The following is a 19,905-nucleotide window of genomic DNA, read 5'->3' as shown; positions in this document are numbered from 1 at the left end:
TTTCTCGGAGCGTAAGTCGCTGTTATTCTGTATCGCGCTTACTACAATGCAGCTCCATATATATATATATATATTCAAAGAAAAAAGAGCTAATTTGAGCAAAAAAAAAATAGTGTTTTCACTTTAAAGTTCGCAGACTCTGTTATCTCTTTATTTAAATCCTTTCTCCGTTGCGCTTCCCTGCACGCATCATTCCCACACGTGCATTTTCGAGCGCTGTTGGGGAGGCGAGGGTCTACATATACGTGAAGGAAAGGGAAAATGAGAAAATGAGACAAAGAGTCAACGCACAGCATCGTGTGAACAAGAAAGAAGGGAATGAAAACAAAACATGCAAAAGAAATACTTGTAATACTTAAAAAAAAAAATAAACGTTTTTTAATTGGAAAAAGACAGGCACGGGACAAAATTCTGCCTGTGCGCGTTTGTGTGACTGTGTTTGTGAGCATTGGTGTACTTCCTATGCGGTCTCACGGACAACGGCTTTGGATCACTTCACCGCCTCTCAGACACTTGAAAGTATGATCGTCTCCATCGCTCGCACCACGTGGTAGAGAAGAGAAACATTCGAAGACGGAAAGGCACACGAGGAACGAATCCAGAGTGCCTCTCCGGCGTCGAGCAGAGCACCGCGGAGAAGAGAAACAGCAATACTAATAAAAGAAACCGCAAGGCTTGCGAAGATCGAACGCACTCGTGAGCAGGAACGGTCGTGGTCCGCTACAAACCGTCACTCTACGCAGCAGAAAAAAAAAACAGTGTATTCGGCGCACTGCATCCTCGCATTGCCGCCTTGAACCACGTGAGAACATATTAGAAAAACGAGGGGAATAATGTAGCCATTTAAGCTAAAAATAACTACAACGCGAAAACAGATTGTTGATGAAGATTATATGTCTCCAAGTGTTGTTGCCAGCAGCGCGGCCGCACGTAGGCTTGTTTTCGATGGTCAGCCGCCCCTCCTCCATCCGGAGAGTAGACAAATGGGGGGAAGGCTGGTCATTCCATTCAGACCTCTTCGCTTTTAGGAGCACAAGCACGACTATTACCACCAGCCCGAGCGTCGTGAGGAAACGATAACATCGTCACCGTTCTTGCCTTATTATTCTCATTGCGATTCGCTGCGTTCAGGCGCAGAGACGAAAATAAAAACAGTAACTTGAAGAATGAGAGTATAAATACGTATGCGTGAGACTGGTGGCGTTTCCATTTAACCTATTGAAAGAATTCTGCCATAAAAAGGAGGATCTTTGACAGCGTTTGTTGCTATCTAGTCACTCGTTGACGAACGCCGTGGATGTCCAGCCGAGGAACGGCGGACCATTCCAGTCATCCCCAGACGGTCACACCGCAAGTGGCATCACAGAGCGCCAGACCTTAATCCTTCGCTTTCAATCAACACTAATAAAACACAAAGATTCAATTAAACCCGCTTGGTTGTCAGTCATGTACACGGGTTTGCGTGTGCATTGCTGTTGCACAGGGGGAGCCCGTGCCCACGCCGCCACCCCTCGCGCAGCCAACTCGTTGAAAGACACGCTCCCTACTGCGCAGAGGCACGCATCGCGCCACATCACAGAACCACAGGACCACGCATGCACACACACACACACACACACAACAACACACTCTATTGCGCGAGCGAGCTGCAGCACTTCGGAGTTCATACATGCGAAACAAAGCGACCGACCCCCTTGCCGTTGCAACTGCGCCTTCACGTCACCACCCGCTGTGACTCTTCGGCGCCGGCGTGGAAGGGGCTCTCCACGGCTGCGCAGGCAAAGGTGTCGCGTGGCCGCACAGCGCATGCTGAAAAGGTTAAGTTAACGTTACCAGTATATATATAACTACAAATAAGCGGCGGATGCCACGAACAGCACGGTCAGCCATCTACATCGTCCTCCGCCCAACTCCGCAGAGCGCGCACGCCAGCTACATCAGGTTCCACAGCACACATGTGCATAGCAGTGCCAACAACAGCCACCCGTCTGGGTTGCACAAGCTCAGCCAGCACGCCGCATCACCGCTGGAGGCGCATCGAAAGCCATCCGTCAAGGTGTAGCTGCGCGTGCACTCACTGCATTTTGAGCTGTTGTCCGCTTCGCACTTCACGCAGTTCGTCACAATGCACGCACTTGAACTGGAGCTGCTGTTGTTCTCTGTCGGCTTGCTGTGGCTGCTGCTCGCTGCTACCGGTGTTGGCTGGCTGTAGCTGCTGCTTGCCGAGCTTGGTGAGGGCTTGCTGTGGCTGGAAGAGTGGTGAGAAGCACCGCTGCCCGACGCCTTGTCGCACGCGTTCGTCGTTGCACAGGTGTCCGCGCTCACCGCCGGGTCCACGGTCGGCGTCAGTTTACCAGCCCACTCCGGAGGCACGCAGCCGCAGAAGTTGTTGCCCTGAAGCATCAGATTCTCCTTCACCTTATTCAGCTTGCTCCACTCCGCCGGCAGGGTGCCAGACAGACTGTTGTCGTCCAACTCCAGCCGCGTCAGCTTCGGCAAAGAGCTCCACTCCGCCGGCAGCGGCCCCGTCAGCTTGTTGTTGCCCAGCGTGAGCGTCACAAGTGCCGTCATATTGCTCCACACTGTCGGTAGGGTCCCTGACAATGTGTTGTTGGCCAGCATCATCACCTTTATGCGCTTCAGCGTGCCCCACGACGAGGGCAATGTGCCCGTAAGGTTGTTGTCCGCTGCGAGGCAGCTCTGCAGCGCCGTCATCCCGCTCCACTCACGCGGTAGCGGCCCCGTCAGGTGGTTCGAAGACATGTACAACAGCCTCATCACCGACAGCGTGCCCCACGACACCGGCAGTTCGCCCGTCAGAGCGTTGTTATCCACGTACAGGAACTTCAACGCAGTCAACTCGCTCCACTCACTCGGCAGCGTCCCTGTGAGTGCGTTTCCCTTCAGTGATATCGTCTGCATCTGTGTCAGCCGTCCCCAGCTCGGTGGCAGCGGCCCGGATAACATGCCGCCCTTGTTGTTCGCCTCGAACGACGTCAGAAGCACCAGGGTACCATTCACGTCATCGGCGAGATCCGGCAGGCTCGACACCTGCGTCAGCTGCAAATCCGTCAGCGTCACCGCCACACCAATGCTGCAGGATACAAACCGAGTCCACTTGCAGTAGTCCTCATCACTCGCCGAAACCGCCAGGTCCGGCACCGCCTTCACGAGGGCCTGCAGGAACTTCATCGTTTCGGTCTTCGGCGTGGGTGCAGGCGACGCATCGCTCTCTGAGGCGGTCGCCAGATGAGGGCCGAGGGCACAACACAGGAGAAGAGCACCGATGGCGAGTGCCTTCCACGGCTGCGGAGGAGGGCAAAAACGGTTCATGCTGCTGTCCGGTCGGCCTGCTCGGCGAGCAGAGACGGGCGACAGGAGATCAACAGATGAGGCGGTGTGGAGAACAGAAAGAAGAGCGAAGCGCAGTGCACAGGGAAGGGAAGGAGTGTCTTCCGACGGCCTTTAACTCGCTGACAGGGGGGACGCGGGGGAGCTCTACGCTGCGGAACAGCGCTGGTGGTGCGAGTCGAGTCTCAGCGGGAAATAGAAAGGAGGGCTCCAACGGCGTGCGCGTCAGCAACGAATGAAAAACAAAGAAGTGATATTTCAGCGCTGGTGAAAGAGAAAGATAGCAATTAGAGAAGGGTAGCGTGAATGTCTATGCAGCCGCCAAACGGTGTAGGAGGTCAGGGCCGCAGCCAATGGTGTGTGTTGGTGCCATCGACAAGAAACGCAGCGCGATTGAAGAAAGGCGTCGTCAACGGAGCGAAGGGGATTTCGTAGAGGAGCGCAGGGCAGCAACGCTCACGTGCAATGGGCACGCACTCGTCGAGCATGTGACGGCACAATCCCTGTGTACGAGTGAGAGAAAGCAGAGGCACCCTACAGAAACAGGTCGGCTCTAATGGGCCACACAGCAGCAGCAATGACACCCCAGCCGTTCGTCGGTGCCGCACTACCCGCACGGCCCAGTTGGCGCCTCGCAGGCCTCATGGGGGGAGAAACACCAGGGCAGGGCAGACAGTGGGGCTCGCAGGGAGCCCGGCTTCCACACCAGCGCATTCTGCACAGCGCTTGCGTCCGAGCAGAGAAAAGAGAGCACAAGGGGAAAAGGCGGACGCACGGCGTCAATGTCAAACGCACGCGCGCCTTCTCCCAACACACGCAAAAACACGACGAGGCCCACTCGCGGCGCCTCCGCAACTCAACGCGGCTCTGTGGCGAAACCCGCGGCCACCACTTCCAGCCGCCACCGGCGGACCTGCACCATGCGTAGACGAGGCGGCGTTACTTCGCCAGCCGCGCCCCCGCGCTGCCTGTGGCACACGTCGCCTTGAGACGCGTTAGGAAAGGAAGAAACAACCTGGCGGCTCGCGGTACCGGCCACAGGGGCGGGCACACCGGACGCGGCGGCTGCCTCACGTGCAGTACGCGAGCCTTGGTGGGACGCCACTCGGTCATCGCGATGAGAGACGGGGCAAATTTAACGTCAGGGCCAGCCCCAACGCAGCACCCAAAGCGTGTATCGAGCCCCGTGCGTAGTGCTGCAAGCCCGCGGCACACCAGCAGGTGCCTGGGAGCTTCCCCACACCGCAGCCGGCTCGATATCCGGAAAGGAGAAGGGCTGCCAATGCCACGCCGAGCTGCTTGGCGACGCCTCAGTCCCTCAGGCTCGAGAGAGGCGGCGGCGCATAGGGCACAGGAGTGAGTCTTCGGATGGACGGAAACAGACTGCGGCCGACCACTCGCACCTGTCACAGTCCGTCTCGGGATAACGGGATGGTGAGTGCGGACGCGGTGAAGGACGCCCACAGCAGTGGAGAGAGAGCGCAACGGCGGGCTGCACACACCGGCACTCGCGGAACCGCGGTGGGACGAGTGCGCCGCTGCGTGTCCGTGTTGACGGCGGCGGGAGGGGCGGCGGCTGTGAGCGCGGCGCTGCCACCTGCGTGCGCCGATTGGAGGCGATGCTGCATGCGTGCCACGGCGATCGGCCGGCGGCGCACGGGGCACTCCAGCCTCCCACCTGCGCGGGCGTTGCTGACGGGGTGGGAGTGCCGTGCGGCAGCGGGCCCCGACGCAGCATGCGCCGCTGACAGAGGACCAGCTCGCTCGTAGTAAAGAAGGTGCACCGCGGACGGCGGCAGCATAAGCTGGGCGGCGACGCGTGAAGTGCCCGAGTAAGAAGCGCGATGAGCTCCGCCGGGCACGGGACCAGCGGGCCCCGACGCAGCATGCGCCGCTGACAGAGGACCAGCTCGCTCGTAGTAAAGAAGGTGCACCGCGGACGGCGGCAGCATAAGCTGGGCGGCGACGCGTGAAGTGCCCGAGTAAGAAGCGCGATGAGCTCCGCCGGGCACGGGACCTTTTAGTCGCGTACGAATTGGCCTTGGAGATGGTCTCGGCGAACGCATCACTGGCAGCACACGGGGCGCAAGGCCGGGTCGGCGGCTCTCCTTGTGAGGGACGCGCAAGGCGACGGCTCAGAGGAGGCAGCGGCAGCGGAGGTGGCACGTTCGCCTACTGCACGCGCTGTGCGACACGCCACCAGCATTCAACGTCGTCGTCGTCGTGGGTCGGTCAGTCAAGAAGACCACAGTGCCGTGAAAGGCACCAACGAAAGTGAGTCGGTGCAGTTCCCTGCTGCCGCGTGGGACGAGCTTCACCAACTTTGGGAGTCGCCACGTTTAGGCGAAGGAGGCTCTGCCGCAGTGGGCGCGGCGTGGGGATCCCGCTCTGCGGTACGCCGTGGAGTCCTCGGAGGCCGCTCACGAGGCGCAGCCCAGTGAAGTGCTTACCGCTGCGTCGCCGCGGTTCGGAGGAGCGTCGACCTCCGCCGGTGCGCGTACTTCCCGCGCGGGGTGGTGGGCGTTGGCGGCCGTTCCTGCCATACACTGTTTTGCGGGAAGAACCAGGCGTGTGTGGTTGTCCTCCGCAACAGGGGCGCTGCGTCAGATGGATCCGCAGGCAAGCCCCACCGGTCGGGAAGGGCTGTCGCAGTGGATGGACACGGAAACAACCTCGCCGCCAGTATCGACGCTGCCCCGCTGCTCCTCGGTGCCAAGGTCGCGTTGGAGGAGCACCGGGATCCTTCCGCAGTGGTCACCAATCCCTGCGGCATCGGAGTGATGATGCCCGCCCAGGCCAACAGATTCGCCGTCCATAGAGTTAAAGTGCGGCTCCTGGAGGACGCACACCTGCACCCAACTCTCCTCGAGGTAGCGGACTAACGCCAGTCTTTGAGGCTCAGCTGCACCGTCGCAGTGCCACCGAGCACAGCGCAAAGGAGTCCAGGATTGCGCTCGTCGTCGCCACAGCGCGGCAAGGGAATGGCCATGACGGTCCATCGAGTAGCAACTGTAGCCCGCAGACACGACGGTGGGTCGGCTGGCGCATCCGGATACGTTACTGGAAGTCCCTCCAGCCCGTGGCCAGCCCGAGACAGTCCGCCGCACAACCAAGCCCGCAACCCAACTCGGTGGGTCGCAGGCGCTTGGCTCCACCGCATAGCGGGTACTCGACGCCGACAACACGGTGACGTGGCCGGCTTCAGCGGGCTTGAACGTCTGCCCACAGAGGGAAGAGACGGGAGACAAATAAATAGCTTCCAGAAGGGCTGTGGCGAGAGAGAGAGCTATCGTTGCGTGGGTCGTCGTTACTGTGGCGCAGTACAGGAAGAAAGTGGAGGGGAGAGAGAAGGAGGGGGAGCAGTGATCGAAGCAGCCGGAGGGAAGGGGCGGCTGTGCGCGCAGCGGGCCGCCAGTACGCACCACAAGCACGCACCCATACACACAGACAGGAGGCCAGCAGCTCCGCGCACACCAGCAGCCGGTCGTCGCCCACGCAGCCAAATCGGTGCCACCGTGCGACGCAGCCAGAGACACGCGAGAAGATAGAACACAGAGGGAGAGGGGGGGGCGCATCGCACCATTTGCCCAGCAGGCGCCGCACTCATCAGCTCCGGCGCCTCTCGCACCTTCACACCATCACCGCGGCACATTTATCGCACTTGACGTTGTCGCAGCGGCGCAGGCCGCGCACCGAGCACCGCCGCAGTGCAGCCAACCACCGGCGGCGCCCCAACGAGTGGGACGGGCGGAGAGAGCCGTGCGTGCTCACGTGCACGGCGGCACACAAGGTCCAGTCCGCCGCGGCATGTACCGCAGCAGCACTATCACTCACCGGTGCTCCACTACGCATTCATTCTTCGTTTCGGAGGCAGACAAACGTTGCTTGCACACGGCGAAGATGAGTTGGGGAAGCAACCGCTTCCGCACTCCAGCCGTTTAGAAGAGGTAGAATTGAGGCAATTGAATTCACAGAGAGAAGACACGTGGAAGCCTCGAAAGAATCAAAAGATAAGCTCTTAAAGTGGGGAAAAGCATGTGTGCGAAACAAGAAACCAAAAGAAAAGGGAAAACGTTTTGGACACAAACAATGGTCGCCGCAAGTGAGCATCTACGCAATGTGCTCCGCATCGATCGCAATGAATGGCTTTGGTTGCTCGAGAGCCCCGCAGCACCTCACTGTGATCCACACGCACAATGCAGGGAAAGAAGAAAGGGGAAAGACATAATCTCACCTAACACTTCCAACGCACACCGCGCATCCTACGCTGGGACGCCATGGACGTCAGGCTTACGGCACCGCACCTCTGCAGCGCTCGCACCGCAGACGCTGAGATACATCATCTGCACAAAGAGCAGCACGCCTAACACCGCTGACGTGGTCAGGGAGAGGGGTGCGGCTCGCGGCAGTGAGGCACAACAAAGAGAACGGAGGCGGACGCACGAAGTGAGTGCACATTGGCTCCATGCATGCTGCGCCGCAGCTCACCTCACATGCTCCTCGCCGTTCTACGCAAGGACGCGCTCCGCAGTGCTTCACCACACAGGCAGCAGAGTCGCGGGAACGGGACAATCACAAACAGCACAAGGGCAGGTGAGGCGGCACGCGGTGCGGAGGGAAGTGAGACGGAAAGACAGGAAAGGAAACATCGGCCGAGGTGCGAGCAGTGCGCGTGCGCCTCGCAGACGAGAAAAGCGCGAATCAGGAAACGGACACCGCAGCGAGGAGAGTGAACTCTGGCGCTCTCTGCTCCTCGTGCGGCGCCGGCCCTCGCACACACCACACGCGCACACGCAGGCACCGCCCACGGACGCGCATCCGCAGGTGCCCACGTCAGCCACACACCCGCCAGCGCAGATGAAACTAAAATTATAAAAAGAAAGTTACTCTTTTTGGTTGAACGGAAAGAGAGAAAATCGATCCGTGGTGCGAACGAAACGCTACAGAGAGGTGGGAGCTCACGGGCAACGGCCGTGCAAAACAGCGAAGGAGAGGGACGAGTTCCGCTGCGCACCATCAGAGAACTCAGGGCCGTGCCACTGGTGTTCGCCGGCTCCGCCGCCCGGTAGCTCGCCAGCGTCCACAGGGGGAGCGGAGGGGGAGGGAGGAGAGGGCGGCGTGGACGGAAAAGGGACGGAGCGCGGCCACGTGCACCAGAGCCACAACGTGCGCAGACGGGACAGCAGCAGCGACGGTACCGCCGCGCCAGCGATCTTCAATACGGCGTGTCAGGCGTATGCGCAAACGGCTCCTCCGCCTTCTCCTCAGACGCACGGGACCGCTTCTCCTCCGCCTCCTTGCGCTGACGCCGGCGGTAGAAGTACACGCCGAGGCCCGCAGCGACTCCCGCGAGAGCACCGCCCACCGCTCCCAGCACACACCACAGAGGGACCAGCTTCCGCCCAGACTTCTGCGGCAGGGGAGGCGCGCTTGTCGTGCTCGTCGTGGGGGGCATGGGGGTGGTTGTGGGAGGCACGGTGGTGCTGGTGGTGGGAGGGGCGGTAGTGGTCGTAGTGGTGGTCGTCGTGGTGGTTGTCGTGGTGGTCGTGGTAACTTTGCACTGGTTTTGGATTTTACAGTCCGACGCGAGCATCGGAGGATCCGCGTCGACATCTAGGTAGCCCTCCACCCACTCGGTTGGTAGGCAGCCGCACAGGTTGTTGTCACCAAGCAGCACAGAGGATAGACTGCGCATGCGACCCCACTCCGCGGGGATTGAACCGGCAAACTGGTTGTCTGATAGATCCAGCTCACTGAGAAGAGACATCCCGCTCCAGGCAGCAGGCAGCGAGCCCGACAGCTTGTTGCTCCCAAGTTGAATATTACCGATCTTCTTCATGTTTCTCCATTCGGCAGGCAAGCTGCCCTCAATGCCATTGGTGTCCAGCTTCAGTGTCGAAAGACTCTTCATGCCGCTCCACGAAGCAGGCAGCGAGCCCGAAAGCGCGTTGTTCGACAGGTAGAGAGCGTTGAGCCCCGTAAGTGAACCCAACGTGTCAGGGAGAGGGCAGTCCAGGCGATTGTCTTGCAGCCACAAGTACAGCAGCGATTTCAGCCCGCTCCACGTAGCAGGCACAGGGCCCTTCAGCGCGTTGCCATTCAGAAACAGTGCCGTCAGTCGCGTCAGGCCACCCCAGCTCGAGGGCAGCGTGCCAGTGACCTTCCCGCCCATCCCCTTTATGGAGATCTTGACGAACATCACCAGGGAGCCGTCAACACCCTCGGGCAACTCGGGCAGCACCAGCGATCCGCTGAACAGCGGCGAGTTCTGGTCCCCGAAGTCGAGGGCGTGCCCAGAATCGGCGCAAATCACGTACGGCCACTTGCAGAAGTCCGTGCCCGTCCACGCGCTCACAAGAGACGGGTTGGACAATGCAAAGCCCTGCAGGAACTTCAGCGTGTTCTGCTCTTCGGCCGAAAGCGGGGCTGCGTTCGCCAAAGCGGGGGCAGCGCTCACGAGGGAGGCGCCCACCACGCACAGCACCAGCAGCGCAGCGGCCACCACCATGCCGCGCAGCAGGTAGCGGAGCCACGCCATGTGTCGCAGTCAGAGAGGTGAGGAGGGGCGGAGAGGCCGGAGAGCGAGCAGTGGCGGGGCAGCTGAAAAGCGTTGGACAGAAGCGAGGGGTCAGCGCTGGCACGTCAGGCGTGTGCTCGTACGGTGCGCCAGAAAATCGGGTGCAGTGGGAAAGCAGGCCTGCTCAACGGGGGAAGAGGCGGGAGAGAAATAAATAGCTTCCAGAAGGGCTGTGGCGAGAGAGAGAGCTATCGTTGCGTGGGTCGTCGTTACTGTGGCGCAGTACAGGAAGAAAGTGGAGGGGAGAGAGAAGGAGGGGGAGCAGTGATCGAAGCAGCCGGAGGGAAGGGGCGGCTGTGCGCGCAGCGGGCCGCCGGGACGCACCACAAGCACGCACACACTCACACACGTATACACAGGAGACCAGCAGCCGGTCGCCGCAGACGCAGCCAAACCGGTGCCACCGTGCGACGCAGCCAGAGACACGCGAGAAGATGGAACACAGAGGGAGAGGGGGGGGGCGCATCGCACCATTCGTCCAGCCAACGTCGCACTCATCAGCTCCGGCGCCTCTCGCACCTTCACACCATCACCGCGGCGCTTTCATTGCACTCCACGTTGCCGCACTGGCGCAGGCCGCGCACCGAGCACCGCCGCAGTGCAGCCAACCTCCAGCGGCGCCCCAACGAGTGGGACGGGCGGAGAGAGGCGTGCGGGCTCACGTGCACGGCGGCACACAAGGTCCCGCCCGCTGTGGTCTTTACCTCCAACATGGTACTCTACGCGTAAGTTCCACGATGCCTATACACTAGGTGGTAGGAAAAAGAAACGGGAGTTAGATGTCTTTACAAGCGGTGGGGTGCACTTGTTAATACATGCTACCGTGGCCGTCAGCCTACAGGGAGAGACTGGACTGGACTGGAAGAACGGCCGAGCGCAACGGCAGTACCACATACATAACTCCTTTACTAGACCTCACACATGAGCCGTTTTGGTCTTTTGCACAACGCTAAGTTGAACCATCACGACACTAAAGCACAGTCTGTTCGACATGAAGAAATGTCGCTGCGCACCAGCACCGACGCAATGTGCTCCGCATCCATCTTAATGAATGGCTTTGGTTGCTCGAGAGCCCCGCAGCACCTCACTGTGATCCACACGCACAATGCAGGGAAAGAAGAAAGGGGAAAGACATAATCTCACCTAACACTTCCAACGCACACCGCGCATCCTACGCTGGGACGCCATGGACGTCAGGCTTACGGCACCGCACCTCTGCAGCGCTCGCACCGCAGACGCTGAGATACATCATCTGCACAAAGAGCAGCACGCCTAACACCGCTGACGTGGTCAGGGAGAGGGGTGCGGCTCGCGGCAGTGAGGCACAACAAAGAGAACGGAGGCGGACGCACGAAGTGAGTGCACATTGGCTCCATGCATGCTGCGCCGCAGCTCACCTCACATGCTCCTCGCCGTTCTACGCAAGGACGCGCTCCGCAGTGCTTCACCACACAGGCAGCAGAGTCGCGGGAACGGGACAATCACAAACAGCACAAGGGCAGGTGAGGCGGCACGCGGTGCGGAGGGAAGTGAGACGGAAAGACAGGAAAGGAAACATCGGCCGAGGTGCGAGCAGTGCGCGTGCGCCTCGCAGACGAGAAAAGCGCGAATCAGGAAACGGACACCGCAGCGAGGAGAGTGAACTCTGGCGCTCTCTGCTCCTCGTGCGGCGCCGGCCCTCGCACACACCACACGCGCACACGCAGGCACCGCCCACGGACGCGCATCCGCAGGTGCCCACGTCAGCCACACACCCGCCAGCGCAGATAACACTAAAAAACAAAGAGAGTTACTCCCTTTGGGTTGAATGGAAAGAAAGAAAAAAGGCCGCAGCGCGATGACAAACGAAGAGAAAAAGTATGAAGCTCGCGGACAACGGCCGTGCAAAACAGCGAAGGAGAGGGACGAGCTCCGCTGCGCACCATCAGAGAACTCAGGGCCGTGTCACTGGTGTTCGCCGGCTCCGCCGCCCGGTAGCTCGCCAGCGTCCACAGGGGGAGCGGAGGGGGAGGGAGGAGAGGGCGGCGTGGACGGAAAAGGGACGGAGCGCGGCCACGTGCACCAGAGCCACAACGTGCGCAGACGGGACAGCAGCAGCGACGGTACCGCCGCGCCAGCGATCTTCAATACGGCGTGTCAGGCGTATGCGCAAACGGCTCCTCCGCCTTCTCCTCAGACGCACGGGACCGCTTCTCCTCCGCCTCCTTGCGCTGACGCCGGCGGTAGAAGTACACGCCGAGGCCCGCAGCGACTCCCGCGAGAGCACCGCCGACCGCACTCAGCACACACCACAAAGGAACAAGCTTCATCCGAGAATTCTGCGGTAGAGCAGGTGCGTTCGTCGTGGTCGTGATGGTGGTGGTTGTGGGAGACACAGTGGCGCTGGTGGTGGGTGCTGGGGAAGTCGCGCTGTCATCACCGCACGCGTTCGCAGTGGCGCAGTCCGACGCCGACACTGCGGGGTCGACAGTGGCAGCGAAGCCCCAAATATGTTTCCATTCAGGCGGAGCGCATCCACATAAGGCGTTGCTGCTGAGGTCGACCTCGAACAGGGCTCTGAAGGATGCCCACTGCGGGGGTATTGGGCCTCGAAGTTGGTTGTTGGAGAGGGACAGGCGCGCCAAGTTCGGTGTTGCCTTCCACACGGCGGGTAGTGTGCCGGATAATGCGTTCCCGTTGAGGTACAGCTCGCTTAAGGACGCCATGCGACCCCACTCGTCTGGTAGCGTGCCGGAAAGCGTGTTGTGCGACAGCAGGAGCCTGTACAGCGCACGTAACAGGCTCCACTTTGGTGGCAGAGTGCCGTGAAGGCGGTTGTTGTCCAGCCGAAGAAGGAACAACGAAGTCATCCCGCTCCACTCAGCAGGCAACGTCCCCGACAGTGCGTTGTTCTGAAGGAACAGCTTCTGCAACACCGTCAAACGGCCCCAGCTCGCAGGCAGCGTGCCAGTGACCTTCTCACCCATCTCGATCGCGCGAATATCATAGAGCATCACGAGGGAGCCGTTCACGTCATCAGCCAGCTCAGGCAGCACCAGTGACCCGCTGAACAGCGGTGAGCGGTTCTCCCTGAAATCGATGGCGTACCGAAAACCGCTGCAGCTCACGTACCACCAGCTGCAGAAGTCCGTACCCGTCCAGTTGCTCGCTAGAGACGGGTTCAACGTCACAAAGCCCTGCAGGAACTTCAGCGTGTTCTCACGCTCCGCAGCAGAAAGGCTGTCGATAGGAGACGCATTCACGAGGGAGGCGCCCACCACGCACAGCGCCAGCAGCGCAGCGGCCACCACCATGCCGCGCAGCAGGTAGCGGAGCCACGCCATGTGTCGCAGTCAGAGAGGTGAGGAGGGGCGGAGAGGCGGGAGAGCGAGCAGCGGCGGGGCAGCTGCAAAGCGTTGGACAGAAGCGAGGGGTCAGCGCTGACACGTCAGGCGTGTGCTCGTACGGTGCGCCAGAATACCGAGTTCTCTTCAAAGAAAAAAAACTGTTCTTGTGAAGAATGATGAGAGAAATATCAGTCGGGTGCGTTCTTTAAAACTGTGATTGCGTTAACGGCGTGATTACGATAAGCACTATTAATAAAACAATGAAGTTCAGAAGTGTGATAAGTGCTCTCGAAATTGCCGATGAACCAAAGAGACGGTAAAAGTATATTTATATAAGTTTAAGTGCGATAAAGCGTTATTAACGGAGTCTATAAGTGTTTAAAGTCACGGTCATGAATAGGTACAGGCACGACGCGTTTAGCACGGTAGCGAAGAGAGGGCAGGTGAGAATGAGGAAACAACGATGCGAGATAAAGCACGGCAGAAATAATGGGTTTGTGTTGAGGCTGAAAAGAAGCAACAAGAACAGTGATCGGGTGTGCGTCACCTCCACTCGCGGGAGAATAGAAGGTGGGATCCGATTCTTCTGCGTCGGTGCTATTCGGCATTTCTAATGGAAGAGTATGCCGATCAGCCTGGGAAGCCGGGAAAATAATCATATATATATCCTGATATACGCAATTTATACGGGCATTTATACGGTTCTTGTTATTCACCTGTTGAAGATGACTCCGTCTCTCTCTCTCTCTTTCTTTTGCTACTGTAGAAGTCGGTGTATTCTAAATATAAAAATACGCGTAAAAGCGCCTGCTCGTGAATGGGCACAACACCGCATTGGAGGGACGCAAACCACAAAAGAAAACAAGAATAGCCCAAAGGAAGAATGGCACGAGGGTCTGTACATGTCTCTCTCTGTATGTGTGGGTGGGGGGGGGGGGAGGGGTTATTCAGCCAAAACGATGCCATCATCGTCTACCGAGTCATTTGAAGCACACAGCCGCAGACCAGCGTCACGATTCCGTCGTTTCACCTCCTCAGACGGTGGGAGCACACTCTCCTCTCTAGCGGAGCAGCAGCCTTGAGGGCAGCTGCCGCCCAACTCGAGGCCCGTCAAAGCGTCGGCATCCCTCGCCACACAGGAAGCAGCGCACCCGACAGCAGTTGGCCTCTTCCACCCATGTACATACCCGGTGAAGATCACAGCGGAGCGGTTCATGTGGAAGTCGCGCCGCACCACCGTCGCCACTACCATCGAGGAAGAGCTGCACTGCAGAGGAGGTTCAGGTGCACAAGTTATCGGTGCTTCACACGCAGAGACCCCCTCCGGTGGTTGGGGATACGACATGGTAGAGCTCCGCAGAAACCTCCGCGTGTTTGCCTGCAGCTTCGCGAGTGTATTCCGCGGCGGTCAGAGTTGGCGTTCATTGGGGAGGCGTCCGCCCGCGCATCAAACAGGACAGAGCCGCCGTCCCATCACCATCATGCCGCGCAACGCAGACTAACAGAAAGCCAGGACATTGGCGCTACGTTGAAGAACAACACACGTGACCAACGTCTGCGTAACACAGCAGAAACGTTCTTGTTTCCAATAAGAGATGCACAGCATGGACAGCAGCTAAAAGTGTGGCGCTGGTAAAAGGATGAGAAAAGAGGCGTCTGTGCACCTTCGATAAGCTGAAAGAACAAGAAGAAAAAAAGCTTGGTTGTGATGCGAAGCGACAGAAAACGGTGCTGATACCTGTGAGGAGCGGTTTGGCTCCCACTTTTAATGGATTTGTGGAGCGAATAGAGTTTAGCGGGAAGTTCGCCTTGTTTGGTTGTTTCCGATTGTAAAAGAAACCGCTGACGCGAAACCGCGTCAGACGATGTCGGTCGCTTCAACAGAGATGAACCTGGTCTGATTTGAGTCCTTTCCCCTTCCGTTTGAGTACAGCAGCAGCGCCAGTAGGTCATGGGGCAGAATAGTTTGCTCGTCTGTTTTTGGATTCAGAAAGTTTCGTGCAGAGAGAAAAAGGATTGAAAAGAGAAGAAGGGAGAGAATGAAAAGGCAGCAGTGCGGTCGGATGACACACGGAGACGGGCACGGCTGCCTTCTGCATCAGAAAGCCGCGTAGAGGGCTTATCGCACTTTTCCAGCGGAGCGTCGTCAGAGAAGAGGGATAATGCACTGCAACAACGAATCGCATTGTGATCATGATGACCTGACAGCAGGAAAGCGGAAAGGGAGAAATGAACAACGCCCCTGCTGCGTCACGAGAGAGTCCGCCTTAACTCTCACGGCGGCATATTTGCTGCAGACTCCGCCGTTGAGAGATTGGCGAAAAGGAAAAGAGATAGTTTGTCACGGCTTCGATGAAGAACTTAATCGGTGGTGGTCACTTCTGTCCGTGCCATTCACATCCTTTTTTGCTGATTATCATTTTTTCCGTTCACTCAAGGACTTCTAAAAGAGAAGAAAGAAGAAGAGAGAACCAGGTCACGTTTACGGGAAACAGGGGCATCCTGCTCGTGTGTAATAGTGCTACTTCAGTATTCCGCTGAAGCAGACGAGTTCAGAAAGAAGAGGGGGAAAAAAGTTGGAAATGGTCGTTAAACACGAAAAGGGAGAAGTACTGCGTTGTCAAACAAAAGCAAGAGAGAGAGAAAACAACACAAGTGGTGGAGCATCTGACTGTGGCAAAATAAAAGAAGAAGAAGAAAGAGAATCAGTTGTTCAAAATAATGCGTTTTCTTTTATCATTATTATTTACTGTACTAGGAGAGCCAACAGACAGAAGGAAAAAGAGGTCAGATTTAAATATATGTATTATGATAATAAATCGAACGTACGGAATCGAGCGATGAATCAGGCTTGCTTTTTGTGCTTCGTGCGGTTATGAGTCGCTGTAAGCCGCATCATATGAGACAAAAAGCGATAAACTTAAACTTTACCCTGTCGGTTCGTCCGGCGAGGCTGCTCGGTAAAATAAATAAATAAACAAATAACAGGTGTAATTCGACAGTGTAACGTTGGGCAGCCGGCCACCACACGCACACCACGTCCACTCTCCTTCTGTCCTTTCCCATTTGAGTCGTATCTAAACATCAAAAAGCTTTATCGCCTCACATCAACTCCGTACGCGCAAATGCATACATATATACTTTGACAACCCAGCGTTAGAAAGGGAGAATTTTTTTAGAGTGAAAAGTAAGAAAACTGAACGGACGACGTAATGCATTTACAAAAAGAAACGAGAAACAGCAAGGATAAACGGCAAATGCATCATCTTTGGTAGGTTTCCCCTCGTCACGTTCGCTGAGACTCCCTTTCCTTCATTCTTCTCCAAATGGAAGCAGTGGTGCTGAGGAGAAACGGAAACGTGCACCATCGTCAGTGAGGGGTGGGGAGAAGGTGATTATTGACATCTGCGTTGTTCATTACGTTGATGTTGCTGTCCCGCCTTTTTATATTTTTCCAGGTGAAAATAATTCTTTTTTTCTTTCTTTGGACTTCGCCAATGAAGCCCGTCAGACAAGAAGCTCCGTCGACCGTTTTGTGTGCTTCAGCGGGTGGGTGCGGGCGAGACCTTTTCCCCTTATCGGTTTGCACAGCGAAGCCGACAGAAACACACATTTCAGTTGCCCTTTTCTTCCATTTCTAGCTTGCGTTTTGGCAGCGTTACAAATAGAACAAAAAGAAGGCACGGTTGCGGCGGTGCAGCACAGCCGTAGCGGTAAACCCAAACCCGGTCAGTTCTGCCTCTCTCTCATTCTCTCTCTCAGCCAACACCGCTCAGGCGAGCTTCGGACCAAAGAAACAAGGAAGAGAGAGAGCGACGGTAAAGAGGCGAGCCTCGCCTCGTCGCAGAGGCGCAGAGAGGGAAAAAACAAAAACGAAGACGTCGACTCTCGCAGATGATGCGCTCGCGCAGAAAGACAGTTCGGCGTAGAGACATGAAAAAAAAACAAAAGGTCTTGCAGAGGGTATATAGGGCGTAAGGGAGAGATATGCTGCGCCGCGGGAGCATCAGACGACTGGCACACACACATACACACACACACACACACTTCTCATCGAGCAGTCTATAGCTCTCAAAGAGATCCATCGGGAAGCCAGACAGATTAAAAAGAAAAGAGTCCCTTCAGCTGTACAAAATAAACAGAGAAGTAGAACGAATGCATACACGTGTGTAACGATGGCGAAGAAGAGCTTCACGCCCTCACGCACAGAAAGCAAAGGGGAGTCAAGTTCAACGCTTTTTCTCTTATCGTTGAGTTGCGCAGAAACTGCGCCGTAAGGGTTTCAATACGAAAAAAAAAAAACAAAGGCGAGCGAATAAGTACGCTCCTAAAAGAAAAGACAAGAGGAAAGAGGATTTTTGCATTCACCGATACAGAAGAGAGAGGAGAGACGTTATTTGACAGGAAGCCGATGAACGCTTCTACGTTGCGTTGTTCGCTCAGCATTGCAGTGGGAGGAGCAAAACAGAGCACATTGTGTAGAAGGTGGAACGATAGAAAGCATAGACCGCTGGTTCGGCCGCCCGCTGCCATATTCCCCTGCTTCAGCTTTTTGAAATAGCTACGAGAAGAAAAAGAAGAGGGTTGATCACAATCCTTCGTAAAACGGAAACTAAGAAGCGTGCCGACAAGTCAGCTGCGTCGGGGGAGAACAACAACAAGTGTGTGTGTGTGTGGAGGGAGGGAGGGAGGGGGGTAGCGTCGAACACGCGCGTGCTGGCTTTTCTGCGTTCCGTGAAACCAGTCAGGTGCCGACTGCGGTGATCGGATCGAGCCGGGTATGAAGCGACATTAGCCAAACAAAAATCACTGTTCGCCAGAGAACACAACGCAAGAGAGAACACAAAAAGACACCACGCGCTTTACATCTCCGCCCAAGCATGCAGTTGTCCGTCACGAACCCACGGCAAACAACTCCGTCCCATTCCATACAGACAGAATAAGAAAAAACGCGTCTCTCTACACCGTCGAGTCTGCTTTGGAAGAGAAGGGCTCGCGCGTGTCCTCCTCCACGCCCTTCTTCTCAGCAGACAGCTTGCACAGCCGGCGACGGTACATCACGATGGCGAGCACGACGCCGCCGAATATCAGCAGACCGCACACCACGCCCAATACACACCACAACGGAGTGAGATTGGGACCCGATGAGCGGCGCACTTCCGGTGTCGCGGTGGGCGTTGGTGTGGGGGGATTCGTCTCACACGCGTTGGCCGTCGCGCAGTCGCTGGCAGTCATGGACGCGTCCGCCATCACCTGCAGCTGCGCCTTCTTCGTCCACTCCGCAGGCACGCAGCCGCAGAACGCGTTGCCGAACACCATCGCGTACTGCAGCGCCGGCATCGTCGCCCACGACGCGGGCAGCGGGCCGCTCAGGTCATTCGCGCTCACCGTCAGCGTCACAAGGGCACTCATCGCGCTCCACGCATCGGGCAGCGTGCCGGACAGGGCGTTGTCGCTCAGGTCCATCAGTTGCAGCTTCTTCATAGCTCCCCACTCCGGTGGCAGCGCGCCGCTCAGCTTGTTGTACGCGGCCATCAGGGTCTCCAGCGCCGGCATGTCGCTCCACGCAGCAGGCAGCGGCCCGCTGAGCTGGTTGCTGTCCAGGTACACCTCCTTCAGGGCCGTCATCCCGCTCCACGCCGCGGGCAGGCTGCCCGTCAGCGCGTTGCCGTGCAGGTCCACATTCTGCAGCTGCGTCAGTCCGCCCCAGCTCGGCGGCAGCGCGCCCGAAACCACCGAGTCCTTGTTGTAGATCCTCAGCGTCGTCACGGCAACCATCGCCCGTCCACGTCCGTGCTCAGCTCCGGCAGCGTCATCGGCGATGTCAGCGCAACGTTGTCAAAGTCCACCGTCGCCGTCGCACCGCTGCACGTAACGCCGGTCCACGAGCAGTACGACGTCCCGGTCCACGCGCCCTGCAGCTCAGCGGAGGCGCCCGCGAGCCCCTGCAGGAACTTCAGCGTGTTCGTCTGCTGTTCGTCGGTGAATAGTGGATTGTCCGCCGCGTGCACTCCTGGCCACTGGACTGCGTGGAAAAGAAGCAGCGTTGCGCACACAACAAGTATGGGGAGGGGCGCGTGGAAGGACACCATCTGGTCGAGGGCAGTATCAGAAACGTGACGGCGTAGGAAGCAGTAAAATTGGAAAATAGGTTGAGAGGGTGTGGGGGGGGGAGGGAACCCGAAGCGAGGTGTTTTAAAGGCAGAAACCTTGATTTCTTGTGCGTATGCACACGAGCGGGTCAGAAAGATAAAGATAAAAGTGAAAATAGAAGATCTGTTTATTTTTGCTGGGTTCACGTTTCTGATGTTGTTTTGTTGCCTCCGCACAACGACGTCGAAGACACGGAAAACAAAAAAAGGGGAGTGTTACTTTAATTCACGTTTTTTTGTTTGTTTAACCTCTACGGAACAAATAACGGTGTCACTATTATTTTTAAGAAAACCAGAAAAGGAAGTTTGTTTTACTTTATATAAATGTTAGGGTGTTTTTGTGTCTGATGATCACGAGTTGGTGCTTAAATCTAGTTGGAAAAAAAAGAAAGAGGAAATTAAAAGAATGTTGCTTGCGCAAATACAGAAAAAGATAAAAAAAAACAAAGAAAGAAAATACAGGCTTTGGAAAGAGAGCTGTTAGACTGGGCTGCTTGAG

General features: G+C 57.3%; 7 protein-coding genes across 7 annotated transcripts; all 7 read right to left on the bottom strand.

Annotated features, from left to right (window-relative positions):
- Positions 1-1,932: 1,932 nt before the first annotated feature.
- Positions 1,933-3,192, bottom strand: ABB37_05958 (surface antigen-like protein; the record flags this gene model as incomplete). Its single annotated transcript, XM_015804199.1, has 1 exon — positions 1,933-3,192. One exon carries the CDS (start codon positions 3,190-3,192, stop codon positions 1,933-1,935), a length of 1,260 nt encoding a protein of 419 aa, XP_015657333.1.
- Positions 3,193-4,669: 1,477 nt separating this feature from the next.
- ABB37_05957 (hypothetical protein) lies at positions 4,670-5,089 on the bottom strand (the record flags this gene model as incomplete). The annotated part of the gene is made up of 1 exon (XM_015804198.1): positions 4,670-5,089. The coding sequence occupies one exon, from the start codon at positions 5,087-5,089 to the stop codon at positions 4,670-4,672; it is 420 nt and encodes a 139-aa protein (XP_015657332.1).
- An 865-nt stretch (positions 5,090-5,954) lies between these two features.
- On the bottom strand, positions 5,955-6,350 carry ABB37_05956 (hypothetical protein; the record flags this gene model as incomplete). Its single annotated transcript, XM_015804197.1, has 1 exon — positions 5,955-6,350. One exon carries the CDS (start codon positions 6,348-6,350, stop codon positions 5,955-5,957), a length of 396 nt encoding a protein of 131 aa, XP_015657331.1.
- A 2,216-nt stretch (positions 6,351-8,566) lies between these two features.
- Positions 8,567-9,889, bottom strand: ABB37_05955 (putative Surface antigen protein; the record flags this gene model as incomplete). Its single annotated transcript, XM_015804196.1, has 1 exon — positions 8,567-9,889. One exon carries the CDS (start codon positions 9,887-9,889, stop codon positions 8,567-8,569), a length of 1,323 nt encoding a protein of 440 aa, XP_015657330.1.
- A 2,162-nt stretch (positions 9,890-12,051) lies between these two features.
- Positions 12,052-13,251, bottom strand: ABB37_05954 (Surface membrane protein gp46-like protein; the record flags this gene model as incomplete). The annotated part of the gene is made up of 1 exon (XM_015804195.1): positions 12,052-13,251. One exon carries the CDS (start codon positions 13,249-13,251, stop codon positions 12,052-12,054), a length of 1,200 nt encoding a protein of 399 aa, XP_015657329.1.
- Positions 13,252-14,733: 1,482 nt separating this feature from the next.
- Positions 14,734-15,207, bottom strand: ABB37_05953 (hypothetical protein; the record flags this gene model as incomplete). Its single annotated transcript, XM_015804194.1, has 1 exon — positions 14,734-15,207. The coding sequence occupies one exon, from the start codon at positions 15,205-15,207 to the stop codon at positions 14,734-14,736; it is 474 nt and encodes a 157-aa protein (XP_015657328.1).
- A 3,006-nt stretch (positions 15,208-18,213) lies between these two features.
- ABB37_05952 (Surface antigen-like protein) lies at positions 18,214-19,032 on the bottom strand (the record flags this gene model as incomplete). The annotated part of the gene is made up of 1 exon (XM_015804193.1): positions 18,214-19,032. One exon carries the CDS (start codon positions 19,030-19,032, stop codon positions 18,214-18,216), a length of 819 nt encoding a protein of 272 aa, XP_015657327.1.
- Between the last annotated feature and the right edge of the window lie 873 nt (positions 19,033-19,905).

This window comes from Leptomonas pyrrhocoris (assembly GCF_001293395.1).
Source record: "Leptomonas pyrrhocoris isolate H10 chromosome Unknown, whole genome shotgun sequence".
Lineage (NCBI taxonomy): Eukaryota > Euglenozoa > Kinetoplastea > Trypanosomatida > Trypanosomatidae > Leptomonas > Leptomonas pyrrhocoris.
This window is presented reverse-complemented; position numbering and strand designations above follow the sequence as displayed.